This window comes from Blennius ocellaris, assembly GCF_963422515.1.
Source record: "Blennius ocellaris genome assembly, chromosome: 1".
Lineage (NCBI taxonomy): Eukaryota > Metazoa > Chordata > Actinopteri > Blenniiformes > Blenniidae > Blennius > Blennius ocellaris.
The window spans coordinates 37,223,432-37,238,285 of NC_137650.1; the positions used below are offsets into that span (position 1 = coordinate 37,223,432).

The window sequence follows — 14,854 nt, forward strand, 5'->3', positions numbered from 1 at the left end:
CTTTGTCATCGTTTTCATATTTCTGTAGGTTTGAATTTATTTGTGTGTCATGTAATAATTAATTATCCGGTAATTCGTGTCACCGCAGCAACACAACGGCTTTAAGTTGTTCTCCTGGTAACTTACCGTGTCCAACCTATTTAGTGTGTGTGTGTGTGTGTGTGTGTGTGTGTGTGTGTGTACATTTGTAGTTTTCAATGAAAGTAGTTTCAGAGTTTCACTACTGAGTTTCTCTTCTCAACCGTTTTATCAGCAATATTTTAGGCCACATTCTGGAAACACTTAAATTAAAGAATAAACACTGAACGTTAAATAATAAACACTTAAATTAAAGAATAAACACTGAACGTTAAATAATAAACACTTAAATTAAAGAATAAATACTGAACATTAAAGAATAAACACTTAAATTAAAGAATAAACACTTAAATTAAATAATAAACACTTAAATTAAAGAATAAACACTTAAATTAAATAATAAACACTTAAATTAAAGAATAAATACTGAACATTAAAGAATAAACACTTAAATTAAAGAATAAACACTTAAATTAAATAATAAACACTTAAATTAAAGAATAAACACTTAAATTAAATAATAAACACTTAAATTAAAGAATAAACACTGAACGTTAAATAATAAACACTTAAATTAAAGAATAAACACTGAACGTGAAGCTCCAGGAGGTCCCTCCCCGTCCCCTCCCCTCCCCGTCCCGTCCCGTCCCCTCCCCTCCCCTCCCCTCCCCGTCCCCCCTCCCGTCCCCTCCCCTCCCCTCCCGTCCCCTCCCCTCCCGTCCCCTCCCCTCCCCGTCCCGTTTTAGTGCTGAACCTGTTCCTGTTGAAAATATGATTTTTATTTAACAGCACAGTGAAACTTTACTTTCTACCAAGCTGATGGATGGAGGAGGTGGAGGTGAAGATGGAGGAGGTGAAGATGGAGGTGGAGGTGGAGGTGAAGAACTTTAAGTTCAGACAAACCATCAGAAATTCCATTAAAAGAAAACCAAAACGAGCTGAAAGCTGAATAAATCAGTGTGAAGCCGCTGACGACATCATGACTCAGCAGATATGAGATCAAAGCTTTGTGCAGAAGAGGACGAGTCAGCAGTTTACTGAAACAACATTTTAATGAGGTTAATCATCAGGTCATACAGGTGAAGAGAACAGGATTAGAGAAACGATCTGAAGGAGACTTAAATATCATATAAAGACCAAGAACACGTTGATAAAAAGTTCTTCATTGAACCGTTGGTTTTCTTTAGTTCACATTAGTTACAAGACCTTAACCAGTACTGTATTTACATAGTGCAAAACAAACTAAACACACTTGTCAATAAACAGACTGCAAACACTGATGGAGCTGCTGAGAGCAGGAACACCTGGTTACCTGGTGGAGCAAACCAGTCCAACCCCCCCAGACCACTCCGGGGGCGCAGGAGTATTTTATTACAATGGAAAATCTCTTTTGTACACTTTGAATTTATTTACAAAGGATGTGCATGACTTTGATCTCTCAGCCAATCAACTGCTTTCCTCTGCCGCCACTTAAACACTAACAAGTAAGACTGATTTCTGCAGTAAACGTGTCTCCATAGCGACACAGTGGGGGGGGGGGGGGGTGGGCGCTGTCCAGGAAGTCGTTTCAGAGGAAAACTAAAGTTAGGGGCTGCTCCTTCCTGTTAGCTGTTGCTAGCAGCTGCTCCGTCCTGTTAGCTGCTGCTCCTTCCTGTTAGCTGTTGCTAGCAGCTGCTCCGTCCTGTTAGCTGCTGCTCCTTCCTGTTAGCTGTTGCTAGCAGCTGCTCCGTCCTGTTAGCTGCTGCTCCTTCCTGTTAGCTGCTGCTCCTTCCTGTTAGCTGTTGCTAGCAGCTGCTCCGTCCTGTTAGCTGCTGCTCCGTCCTGTTAGCTGCTCCTCCTTCCTGTTAGCTGCTGCTCCTTTCTGTTAGCTGTTGCTCCTTTCTGTTAGCTGTTGCTCCTTTCTGTTAGCTGTTGCTAGCAGCTGCTCCTTTCTGTTAGCTGTTGCTAGCAGCTGCTCCTTCCTGTTAGCTGCTGCTCCTTCCTGTTGGTCAGTAGATACCTGAGATCTTTATGAGCTGCTTCTGTTTCTGCCATGGCAGAGCAGAGGCTGCTGGGTGGAGGTGGAGGTGGAGGGAGGCTGCTGCTAGGTGGAGGTGGAGGTGGAGGGAGGCTGCTGCTGGGTGAAGGGTGGAGGTGGAGGGAGGTTGCTGCTGGGTGGAGGTGGAAGGAGGTTGCTGCTAGGTGGAGGTGGAGGTGGAGGAAGGCTGCTGCTGGGTGGAGGTGGAGGGAGGTTGCTGCTGGGTGGAGGTGGAGGGAGGTTGCTGCTAGGTGGAGATGGAGGAAGGCTGCTGCTGGGTGGAGGTGGAGGGAGGCTGCTGCTGGGTGGAGGTGGAGGTGGAGGGAGGTTGCTGCTAGGTGGAGGTGGAGGAAGGCTGCTGCTGGGTGGAGGTGGAGGAAGGCTGCTGCTGGGTGGAGGTGGAGGGAGGCTGCTGCTGGGTGAAGGGTGGAAGTGGAGGGAGGCTGCTGCTGGGTGGAGGTGGAGGTGGAGGGAGGCTGCTGCTAGGTGGAGGTGGAGGGAGGTTGCTGCTAGGTGGAGGGAGGCTGCTGCTGGGTGGAGGTGGAGGTGGAGGGAGGCTGCTGCTGGGTGGAGGTGGAGGAAGGCTGCTGCTGGGTGGAGGTGGAGGGAGGCTGCTGCTGGGTGGAGGGTGGCGGAGGATGGAGGCTGCTGCTGGGTGGAGGTGGAGGAAGGCTGCTGCTGGGTGGAGGTGGAGGAAGGCTGCTGCTGGGTGGAGGTGGAGGGAGGTTGCTGCTAGGTGGAGGGAGGCTGCTGCTGGGTGGAGGTGGAGGAAGGCTGCTGCTGGGTGGAGGTGGAGGGAGGCTGCTGCTGGGTGGAGGTGGAGGAAGGCTGCTGCTGGGTGGAGGTGGAGGGAGGCTGCTGCTGGGTGGAGGTGGAGGAAGGCTGCTGCTGGGTGGAGGTGGAGGGAGGCTGCTGCTGGGTGGAGGGTGGCGGAGGATGGAGGCTGCCGCTGAAGGGTGGCGGCCATTACAGACCATAGACGAGAGGCTGCTGGTGGGTGGAGGGTGGAGGTGGAGGGTGGCAGCCATTAGAGACGAGACACTGCCGGTGGGTGGAGGTGTAGGGTGGAGCTGAGTGGCGGCCACTAGCGAGGAGAGGCTGCTGGTGGCGGCAAGATGAAGTGAGGGAGAAGAAGAGAAGAAGAAGCTTCACCCGGACGTCTTCTTCACCTCCGCCTCTTCTGGAACTTCTGACCTCGTCTCTGCAGAGTCCAGGTCTTCCTCCTCCTCCTCCTCCTCCTCCTCACTCTGCCCTCTCTCCTCCTCCTCCTCCTCCTCCTCCTCCTCCTCTTCCTCCTCTGTACTCTCCTGGCTCTTCCCCAGCTGCAGGTTCTCTAAGGTCTTGGTTACCCATGATTCAATGCGGCTGTTGAGGGTGCGCACCTCCACAGAAATGGGCTCGGGGGTGTAGTCCTCCTCCTCCTCCTCCTCCTCCTCCGCCTCCTCCAGCATGCCGGGCACCAGGGTGGAGGTGGTGGAGGTGATGGAGGAGTTGAGCGGCCCCCGGCAGCTGCCGTCCAGCGAGGCGGTCTCGGTGCTCTGCTGGGAGGCCAGCTCCAGCCCGTCGTCCCCCCCGCCCCTCCTCCGGGGGGCCGGCCCTGGGCTGGGGGGTGGGCGGGGCCACGGTGGGGGGCGGGGCCGGCGGCTCCGCCTCCACGGGCTCCAGGGCGTCAGAATTGTCCATCATGCTTCTCCAGTTGGTCTCTGAAGGAAAAACAACATTTTGTTCAATCGTTTCCTGTCTCCTGCTTTTTCTATGTAAAATATTTCAAAGCTGCAGATCAAAGGTGTTTGAATGTTAAAAGAGGATTTGCCGACATAAAGTCCTAGAAATGAAGCGTCTCTGGTGGACGTCTCTGGTACTGCAGCTGTACGTTCTAATGTATTTTCTACTTCCAGTATTTGCTGCAGCAGCTGGATCCCAGGGTGGAGCTCCAGAGGTGACGTAGTTCAAGAGGCTCACCGTACTCCTTCTCGTTGACCTCGGAGATGGGCTCGGAGAAGATGGAGCAGAAGGAGATGGCGGAGGCGGCGGACGGGTTGCGGGAGTGTCCCATGTGGTGCGGCAGCTTCTTGTCGTTCTTCACCGCCTCCTCCGCCTGCTCCGCCTCCAGCGCCGACACCATGTCCCGGTAGGCCTTCCTGGCCTCCTCCGTCAGCGACACCAACCGGTTGAACAGGCCCTGCAGCACCAGGGTGGAGGCGCCACGTCACACACTGAACACAACATGTGTGCTCTCTACGCACTCTATGCACTCTACGTACTCTGCGCACTCTACGCACTCTACGCACTCTGCGCACTCTACGCACTCTACGCACTCTACGCACTCTACGCACTCTGCGCACTCTACGCACTCTACGCACTCTACGCACTCTACGCACTCTACGCACTCTACGTACTCTGCGCACTCTACGCACTCTACGCACTCTACGCACTCTACGCACTCTGCGCACTCTGCGCACTCTGCGCACTCTGCGCACTCTACGCACTCTACGTACTCTGCGCACTCTGCGCACTCTGCGCACTCTGCGCACTCTACGCACTCTGCGCACTCTACGCACTCTACGCACTCTACGCACTCTACGCACTCTACGTACTCTGCGCACTCTGCGCACTCTACGCACTCTACGCACTCTACGCACTCTACGTACTCTGCGCACTCTGCGCACTCTACGCACTCTACGTACTCTGCACACTCTACGTACTCTGCGCACTCTGCGCACTCTACGCACTCTACGCACTCTACGCACTCTACGTACTCTGCGCACTCTGCGCACTCTACGTACTCTGCACACTCTACGTACTCTGCGCACTCTGCGCACTCTACGCACTCTGCGCACTCTACGCACTCTACGTACTCTGCACACTCTACGTACTCTGCACACTCTACGTACTCTGCACACTCTACGCACTCTACGTACTCTGCGCACTCTACGTACTCTGCACACTCTACGCACTCTACGCACTCTACGCACTCTACGCACTCTACGCACTCTACGCACTCTACGCACTCTACGTACTCTATGTCAGAAAGTGAAGCAGTGGAAAGCTGAAATCAGAAGAGGAGGACCCCCCCCTCTAGAGGAGGACCCCCCCCTCTAGAGGAGGACTCCCCCCCCCAGAGGAGGACTCCCCCCCCCAGAGGAGGACTCCCCCCCTCTAGAGGAGGACCCCCCCTCTAGAGGATACCAACAACCACATGCTGCCCTGGCGGCGTGGAGGCGTGGTCACCTCGGCGCCGCAGTAGTTGAAGATCCCCACGACGCTGACGGGAACCAGCTTGTTGACGCAGCGGCCCAGAGCCTTCCTGCCCAGAGAGAAGACGAAGGGAAGCTCCTGCTCACGGGCCATGGCGATCACGTTGTACAACGCCTCGTCCAGCCCTCCTGCAATGACATCATCATGACATCACCACCACCTCAACATCACCTCCTCGCCACCTCCTCACCACCTCATCATCACCACCACCTCAACACCACCTCATCATCACCTCCTCACCTCCTCGCCACCTCATCACCACCTCATCATCACCACCTCCTCACCGACGGCAGGGACGACAACGACGGGGACGATGACGGGGACGACGACGACGGGGTCGACGACGACGGGGACGACGACGGGGACGACGACGACGAAAGGGACGACGATGGGGACGACGATGGGGACGACGACGGGGACGACGACGACGGGGACGACGACGAAAGGGACGACGACGGGGACAACGACGGGGACGACGACGAAAGGGACGACGACGGGGACGACGACGAAAGGGACGACGACGGGGACGACGACGGGGACGACGACGGGGACGACGACGACGAAAGGGACGACGACGGGGACGACGACGGGGATGACGACGACGAAAGGGACGACGACGGGGACGACGACGACGAAAGGGACGACGACGGGGACGACGACGACCTGGTGGTGACAACCTGTAGAGGTTTAGCTCCTCCCACTTCAGCACACCTGATTAATGAAGGGCCCGCTATTGGGCTTTTTCACAACCTTGGTGATGACATCATCATTACATTGAGGTGTCCAGTAGCAGGGTGATGACATCATCATTAGATTCATGATGACAGTCGTTGTGATCTATTGCTACGGTTCTATAACAACACCATTTGTGAGGAGGAGGAGGAGAGGAGGAGCAGGAGGAGGAGAGGAGGAGCAGCAGGAGGAGCAGCAAGAGGAGGAGGAGGAGGAAGAAGAGGAAGAGGAAGAGGAGGAGGAAGAGGAAGAGGAAGAGGAAGAGGAAGAGGAAGAGGAAGAGGAGGAGCAGCAGGAGGAGGAGGAGGAAGGGGAAGGGGAAGAGGAAGAGGAAGAGGAGGAGGAGGGGGAGGAGCCTACCTTTGGCCTGGATCTTCTCACAGTTGGGCGAGATGAAGAGGAGGAAGAGGAGGAGAAAGAGGAAGAGGAAGAGGAAGAGGAGGAAGAGGAAGAGGAAGAGGAGGAGGAAGGGGAAGGGGAAGACGAGGAGGAGGAGGAGGAGGGGGAGCAGCAAGAGGAGGAGGAAGAGGAGGAGGAGGAGGAGGAGGGGGAGGAGCCTACCTTTGGCCTGGATCTTCTCACAGTTGGGCGAGATGAAGAGGAGGAAGAGGAAGAGGAGGAGGAAGAAGAGGAGGAGGAAGAGGAGGAGGGGGAGCAGGAGGGGGAGGAGCCTACCTTTGGCCTGGATCTTCTCACAGTTGGGTGAGATGATGACACACTTGATGTTGTGCAGCTTCAGGTGCTTGGTCACCTCCCTCAGGCCCATCACCAGCCTCCTCTTGGCCTTGGCCCTGGACGGCTCCTTCTGGTACACCCTCTCCTGGAACCGCACCAGCTCCTGCAGGAGCAGGGTCACGCTCTCATCCACCTCCTTACTGAGGACCTGGTTACAGTACCTGCACACACAGAGACCGTCTCACTGGAACACTGTCTACCTGCACACACAGAGACCGTCTCACTGGAACACTGTCTACCTGCACACACAGAGACCATCTCACTGGAACACTGTCTACCTGCACACACAGAGACCGTCTCACTGGAACACTGTCTACCTGCACACACAGAGACCGTCTCACTGGAACACTATCTACCTGCACACACAGAGACCGTCTCACTGGAACACTGTCTACCTGCACACACAGAGACCGTCTCACTGGAACACTGTCTACCTGCACACACAGAGACCGGTTCACTGGAACACTGTCTACCTGCACACACAGAGACCGTCTCACTGGAACACTGTCTACCTGCACACACAGAGACCGTCTCACTGGAACACTGTCTACCTGCACACACAGAGACCGTCTCACTGGACCACTGTCTACCTGCACACACAGAGACCGTCTCACTGGAACACTGTCTACCTGCACACACAGAGACCGTCTCACTGGAACACTGTCTACCTGCACACACAGAGACCGTCTCACTGGAACACTGTCTACCTGCACACACAGAGACCGTCTCACTGGAACACTGTCTACCTGCACACACAGAGACCGTCTCACTGGACCACTGTCTACCTGCACACACAGAGACCGTCTCACTGGAACACTGTCTACCTGCACACACAGAGACCGTCTCACTGGAACACTGTCTACCTGCACACACAGAGACCGTCTCACTGGAACACTGTCTACCTGCACACACAGAGACCATCTCACTGGAACACTGTCTACCTGCACACACAGAGACCGTCTCACTGGAACACTGTCTACCTGCACACACAGAGACCGTCTCACTGGAACACTGTCTACCTGCACACACAGAGACCGTCTCACTGGAACACTGTCTACCTGCACACACAGAGACCGTCTCACTGGAACACTATCTACCTGCACACACAGAGACCGTCTCACTGGACCACTGTCTACCTGCACACACAGAGACCGTCTCACTGGAACACTGTCTACCTGCACACACAGAGACCGTCTCACTGGAACACTGTCTACCTGCACACACAGAGACCGTCTCACTGGAACACTGTCTACCTGCACACACAGAGACCGTCTCACTGGAACACTGTCTACCTGCACACACAGAGACCGTCTCACTGGAACACTGTCTACCTGCACACACAGAGACCGTCTCACTGGAACACTGTCTACCTGCACACACAGAGACCGTCTCACTGGAACACTGTCTACCTGCACACACAGAGACCGTCTCACTGGAACACTATCTACTGCACACACAGAGACCATCTCACTGGAACACTGTCTACCTGCACACACAGAGACCGTCTCACTGGAACACTGTCTACCTGCACACACAGAGACCGTCTCACTGGAACACTGTCTACCTGCACACACAGAGACCGTCTCACTGGAACACTGTCTACCTGCACACACAGAGACCATCTCAACTCTCACTGGAAGACTGTCTACCAACATGGTTCTACATGACCTTCCTTCCTTCAGTGACCTCAGCACAGGGATGAGAATATAGGCTGATGATAATGTTATATGCTGATGATATATGTTGATGATAATATATGTTCTTTTACACACAAGAAGAAGAAGAAGTAGAGAGCTGAGAGGAGTTTGGCTCCAGAGAACTTCTGGAAGCTTCTAAGGCTGAACGTGTTGGGGGGGGGGGGGGGGGGGACACGTGTGGTGGGGGGGGACAAAGCTGCACTTGTCACCACTGCCAGCTGGACATCTGGGCCGTCTTCACAATCCTGTATTGTCCAGCTGCAGCTGCTCACAGCAGGGGGCTCTGTGGAGCGGTGGTGGAGCAGGGGTGGAGGGGTGGTGGAGCAGTGGTGGAGGGGTGGTGGAGGGGTGGTGGAGCAGGGGTGGAGGGGTGGTGGAGCAGTGGTGGAGGGGTGGTGGAGCAGGGGTGGAGGGGTGGTGGAGCAGTGGTGGAGCAGGGGTGGAGGGGTGGTGGAGGGGTGGTGGAGCAGGGGTGGAGCAGGGGTGGAGGGGTGGTGGAGCAGTGGTGGAGGGGTGGTGGAGCAGGGGTGGAGGGGTGGTGGAGCAGTGGTGGAGGGGTGGTGGAGCAGGGGTGGAGCAGGGGTGGAGGGGTGGTGAAGGGGTGGTGGAGCAGGGGTGGAGGGGTGGTGGAGCAGTGGTGGAGCAGGGGAGGAGGGGTGGTGGAGCAGTGGTGGAGGGGTGGTGGAGCAGTGGTGGAGCAGGGGTGGAGGGGTGGTGGAGCAGGGGTGGAGGGGTGGTGAAGCGGTGGTGGAGCAGATGTGGTGGAGCAGTGGTGGAGGGGTGGTGGAGCAGATGTGGTGGAGCAGGGGTGGAGGGGTGGTGGAGCAGGGGTGGAGGGGTGGTGGAGCAGTGGTGGAGCAGTGGTGGAGCAGTGGTGGTGGAGCAGATGTGGTGGAGGGGTGGTGGTGCAGCCATTGTGGCTACATTCCTGCGGGGGGCAGCAGTGAGCGGTGTGGTGACGGAGGAAGGACTCACTCCCTGAAGCGGCGGCTGTGGATCCTGGTGACGGCGCTGGAGGTGGAGGCCAGGGGACTGCCCAGGCCGGAGCTGGCCGGGGAGCCCTGGGACACCGGGGTGATGCTGTAGGGGGACGCCTGGCTGGCCGGGGACAGCGAGGCGTCACTGGGCATGCTCAGTCCGCTCTCTGTCCACAGGGAGACAACAGGACACGGTGAGAAGCAGGAGCAGAGGACCAGCACCTGGACCAGTAGTGGACCAGCACCTGGACCAGCACCTGGACCAGTAGTGGACCAGCACCTGGACCAGCACCTGGACCAGTAGTGGACCAGCACCTGGCTCACCTTCCTGGGAGGCGGGTTCTCTGGACAGATGGTCCGTGAAGGACAGACACTGGTCCCCCGGCTCCTGGGGGCCCGAGGCCTCCGGCTCCAGACTGGCCTTGCCCTTCTTCCCTTCACGTTCCTTCAAGATGATCTGGAACCAAACACAAGCAGGTTCTAGAGGCTGGAAGAGACCAGCTGGGTTCAGCCAGACCAGGACCTCCCAGACCTTCTTGAGGGCCGTGGGTCTCTTGACTTTGGGGACCTCCCTCTCCTTGCCCCTCTTCATGCGGGGCGCCGTGGAGTCCAGGCTGTTGTGGGGGGCGGCGTGCTGCTGGGCCTTCCCCCCCCCGCTGGGGGCGGAGCTGTGGAACGGGGTGGTGGTTCCCACTGCAGACCAGAACCACAATCTGAGACACTTCAGGTCCAGGAGGACAAAGACAAAGACAGTTGGACAAACTCTGGACTGGATTCAGATCAAGTACATTGACATTATAAAGCTGATGATCTGGTCCAGTACCGGGTTCTGGTCCAGTACCGGGTTTTGATCCAGTACCGGGATCTGGTTCAGTACCGGGTTCTGATCCACGAAGCCCCATCTGTTTCCCTGCTGCTAAAACGACTCCACAGTGTCTCCAGCCCACGAGCTACCAGAACACCAGTGGAGGACAGAGACGTACCAGTGGAGGACAGAGACGTACCAGTGGAGGACAGAGGCGTACCAGTGGAGGACATAGACGTACCAGTGGAGGACATAGACATACCAGTGGAGGACAGAACGTACCAGTGGAGGACAGAGGCGTACCAGTGGAGGACAGAGGCGTACCAGTGGAGGACAGAGACGTACCAGTGGAGGACAGAGACGTACCAGTGGAGGACAGAGACGTACCAGTGGAGGACAGAGGCGGACCAGTTAAGGACAGAGGCGGACCAGTGGAGGACAGAGACGTACCAGTGGAGGACAGAGGCGGACCAGTGGAGGACAGAGACGTACCAGTGGAGGACAGAGGCGGACCAGTGGAGGACAGAGGCTTACCAGTGGAGGACAGAGACGTACCAGTGGAGGACAGAGACGTACCAGTGGAGGACATAGACGTACCAGTGGAGGACAGAGGCGGACCAGTGGAGGACAGAGGCTTACCAGTGGAGGACAGAGACATACCAGTGGAGGACAGAACGTACCAGTGGAGGACAGAACGTACCAGTGGAGGACAGAGGCGTACCAGTGGAGGACAGAACGTACCAGTGGAGGACAGAACGTACCAGTGGAGGACAGAGACGTACCAGTGGAGGACAGAACGTACCAGTGGAGGACAGAGACGTACCAGTGGAGGACATAGACGTACCAGTGGAGGACAGAACGTACCAGTGGAGGACAGAGACGTACCAGTGGAGGACATAGACGTACCAGTGGAGGACAGAGGCGGACCAGTGGAGGACAGAGGCTTACCAGTGGAGGACAGAGACATACCAGTGGAGGACAGAACGTACCAGTGGAGGACAGAGGCGTACCAGTGGAGGACAGAGGCGTACCAGTGAAGGACAGAGGCGGACCAGTGGAGGACAGAGACGTACCAGTGGAGGACAGAGACGTACCAGTGGAGGACATAGACGTACCAGTGGAGGACAGAGACGTACCAGTGGAGGACATAGACGTACCAGTGGAGGACAGAGACGCACCAGTGGAGGACAGACGTACCAGTGGAGGACATAGACGTACCAGTGGAGGACAGAGACGTACCAGTGGAGGACATAGACGTACCAGTGGAGGACAGAGACGTACCAGTGGAGGACAGAGGCGGACCAGTGGAGGACAGAGGCGGACCAGTGGAGGACAGAGACGTACCAGTGAAGGACAGAGGCGTACCAGTGGAGGACAGAGACGTACCAGTGGAGGACATAGACGTACCAGTGGAGGACAGAGACGTACCAGTGGAGGACAGAACGTACCAGTGGAGGACAGAGACGTACCAGTGGAGGACAGAGACGTACCAGTGAAGGACAGAGGCTTGGTGTTGGTGAGCTGCCGGGCCTTCATGGCCTGCTGCTGTCTCTCCAGGGCCGCCAGCATGTCCCCCAGGTCCAGCTCCACCGACGTCTTGCTCTTCTTGCCTGCAGCTTTGGTGAAGGCTTCCTGTCATGGGGGGGGGACAGGGTCACCCTGGTAACCAGGTGAAGTCCACAGGCAGCAGGTAGTAAAGTGTCCCAACCTGCAGCTTCTTCTGCTCCATGCTGATCTCGGAGTACTCCTGGGCCGTGGCCAGGGCTGCAGCCAGGGCCTTCTTCCTCTGGCTCTTGGCCCTCTTGGGCACCGAGGTGGTGATGGGGATGGGGGTCTTCACGATGTTGATGGGGGAGTTCTCTGGGAGGTTGTCCAGCTGTGGGACACGGAGACGAAAGCTTTTAGTGCAGCTGATGTGTTTCTCAATCGGCGTTAAGTGACATCATCGACGTCGGGGGACACTCTGGACCTGGTCTTGCTCAAGGGTACTTTGACTGAACCACAACCAGTTGCATCGTGACCCCCTGAGTCCAGCCCTCCACCCTTGTGTACCATTAGAGGTGAAGGAGCCTGAGAACACGGGATGTAAAGACTTTACCAGGTTCTTGGGCAGCTTGGGTTGAGTCTGGGCCGGACTCTGAGCCTGGGCCTGGGTCTGGGTCTGGGTCTGGGTCTGGGTCCGGGCCTGGGTCTGGCCCGAGTCGGGCTTGTTGCAGCGCTGAGCTCCTCCTCCTGCCGGCAGCTCTGGAAACTCGTCCTCATCCTGACAGACAGGAAGTCTCAGAACCACCGTACCACTCTGACGCTCAGCAGGGGGCCGCGGGTCTCACCTGGAAGTAGAGGGGCTCCGGGGCCAGACCGGGGGCCAGACCGGGGGCCAGACCGGGTCCGGCTGCAGGCGGGTTTGCAGGCAGACGCCCAGAATAACTGCAGTGGAAGTCCTGAAACCACCGTGAACCCAGGAGTCACTGGAACGCTTAGAACATCATGATCATCACTTCTCCACCGGGGTTCTGCTGCTGGACCGGTTCTACTATACTGGACCATACTGGACCATACTGGACCCGGTTCAACAACACTGGACCCGGCTTCAGGCCTCCTGAGCAGCAGGAGGGTCCAGACTGGTCCAGACTGGTCCAGTCCTCCGACCAGTAAAAGAACATGAGGGTCAGGGTCTTCAGGTCCAGGATGTGGACTTCAGACTGATACTAAGTCAAATAGTGAAACTCTAAACCAGCAGTTTGCTCACAATTCTAGTCTTGATACACAAAACAACTCGTGGTTTTCTAAACTAAACACTTTACATTATCTAACTAGACGTTAATGACCAGGACAGTTAGAAACACTTTACTGCAGCTCTCAGTGAAGGTGGACGCTTCCCTCTTCTCCTCTCTCCTCCCCTCTTCCCTCCTCCCCCTCTCCTCCCCTCTTCCCTCCTCCCCCTCTCCTCCCCTTTTCTCTCCTCCCCTCTTCCCTCCTCCCCCTCTCCTCCTCTCCTCCCCTCTTCTCTCCTCCTCATCTTCCATCTTCTCCTCTCTCCTCCCCTCTTCCCTGGACACTGGAGGTGGACAGAGACCAGGGACACTGGAGGTGGACAGAGACCAGAGACACTGGAGGTGGACAGAGACCAGGGACACTGGAGGTGGACAGAGACCAGGGACACTGGAGGTGGACAGAGACCAGAGACACTGGAGGTGGACAGAGACCAGGGACACTGGAGGTGGACAGAGACCAGGGACACTGGAGGTGGACAGAGACCAGGGACACTGGAGGTGGACAGAGACCAGAGACACTGGAGGTGGACAGAGACCAGGGACACTGGAGGTGGACAGAGACCAGAGACACTGGAGGTGGACAGAGACCAGGGACACTGGAGGTGGACAGAGACCAGGGACACTGGAGGTGGACAGAGACCAGAGAACACTGGAGGTGGACAGAGACCAGGGGACACTGGAGGTGGACAGAGACCAGGGACACTGGAGGAGGACAGATGAAGCTGAAGCACCTGAACCAAAACAAGCTAACCTCCATCCAGACTCCAGACCTCCAGTCATCAAGGCTGTTTGGTCTTCAAGTCTCCTGGATGTGGAACCCAGGCTGTAATCTGACTGTTCCTCCCTCCTCTCCCTCTCCTCTCCTCTCCCCTCCCCTCCCCTCCCCTCCCCTCTCTCCTCTCCTCTCCTCTCCCCTCCCCTCCCCTCCCCTCCCCTCCCCTCCCCTCCCCTCCCCTCCTCTCCTCTCCTCTCCTCTCCTCTCCTCTCCCCTCCCCTCCCCTCCCCTCCCCTCCCCTCCTCTCCTCTCCTCTCCTCCTCCCCTCCCCTCCCCTCCTCTCCCCTCCCCTCCCCTCCCCTCCCCTCCCCTCCCCTCCTCTCCTCTCCTCATGTTTCTTTCCCCCAAAACTTTCTATGCTATTCCGTTGTAGCCGTTACCATGACAATGAAGGGATTGTGATAGTGAGTGTGATAAAGCTCTTTCATCCTCTTTGTACTGCCTCCAGTCATTCCGTGTGGTACTACACGCTGCCTGCAGGGGGCGCCGCCTCACCTGTGAGAAGGTTCTCTGTTCAGGGTTCTTCCTCTGCTCTGCTCGGTGGTACTGGCCGTTCCGGTCCCCCAGGGCTTGGGGGGCACCTGGGAGGCCACGTGGACCCAGGACCCTCCTGAGGAGTGACTGAAGGGTTAATAGCAAGCAGGAGACACTGAAGACCAGCAGCAGGACGAGGACCATGAAAGATGAGGGTACCTGTCGCTGGTCCAGAGTCCCCCTGGAAGGAAACAAGCAGCAGGTGAGACGTGGGCAGAAGAGGAACATGAGAGCTGTGCTGCTGCCCCCCCCCCCGGTTCATTAGCCCCTCCCCCTCCCCCCCTACCGCGGGTGTAGCTGGCGTAGCTGCAGCGGCCTGGTTGTGCTTGGGGCTGCAGTAGCCGCTGTCACTGTCGATGTCGGCCTCGCCGGCCCCCCCGGCCCCCCCGGCCCCCCCGGCCCCGGGCCCCGGCTCGGTGCAGGTCTCTGGCTGGGAGGCCCTCCGCCTCTTGGTCCGGTTCTTCCACAGCAG

The 14,854-nt window shown here is 57.0% G+C and overlaps 1 protein-coding gene across 1 annotated transcript in view; it reads right to left on the reverse strand.

The window, feature by feature from the left end:
• Nucleotides 1-1,117: 1,117 nt before the first annotated feature.
• The window catches only part of secisbp2l (SECIS binding protein 2-like), a gene marked incomplete at its 5' end in the record, with an annotated part of 15,111 nt that continues 1,374 nt past the window's right edge, over nucleotides 1,118-14,854 (reverse strand). The window contains 15 exon segments of the mRNA XM_080498500.1: nucleotides 1,118-3,664; nucleotides 3,666-3,798; nucleotides 4,058-4,277; nucleotides 5,327-5,481; nucleotides 6,761-6,981; nucleotides 9,493-9,661; nucleotides 9,819-9,951; nucleotides 10,027-10,187; nucleotides 11,790-11,931; nucleotides 12,008-12,175; nucleotides 12,398-12,562; nucleotides 12,630-12,740; nucleotides 14,344-14,458; nucleotides 14,542-14,563; nucleotides 14,669-14,714. Of these exon segments, the coding sequence (XP_080354626.1) occupies nucleotides 3,244-3,664; nucleotides 3,666-3,798; nucleotides 4,058-4,277; nucleotides 5,327-5,481; nucleotides 6,761-6,981; nucleotides 9,493-9,661; nucleotides 9,819-9,951; nucleotides 10,027-10,187; nucleotides 11,790-11,931; nucleotides 12,008-12,175; nucleotides 12,398-12,562; nucleotides 12,630-12,740; nucleotides 14,344-14,458; nucleotides 14,542-14,563; nucleotides 14,669-14,714 (2,382 nt within the window). The 3' untranslated portion in view covers nucleotides 1,118-3,243.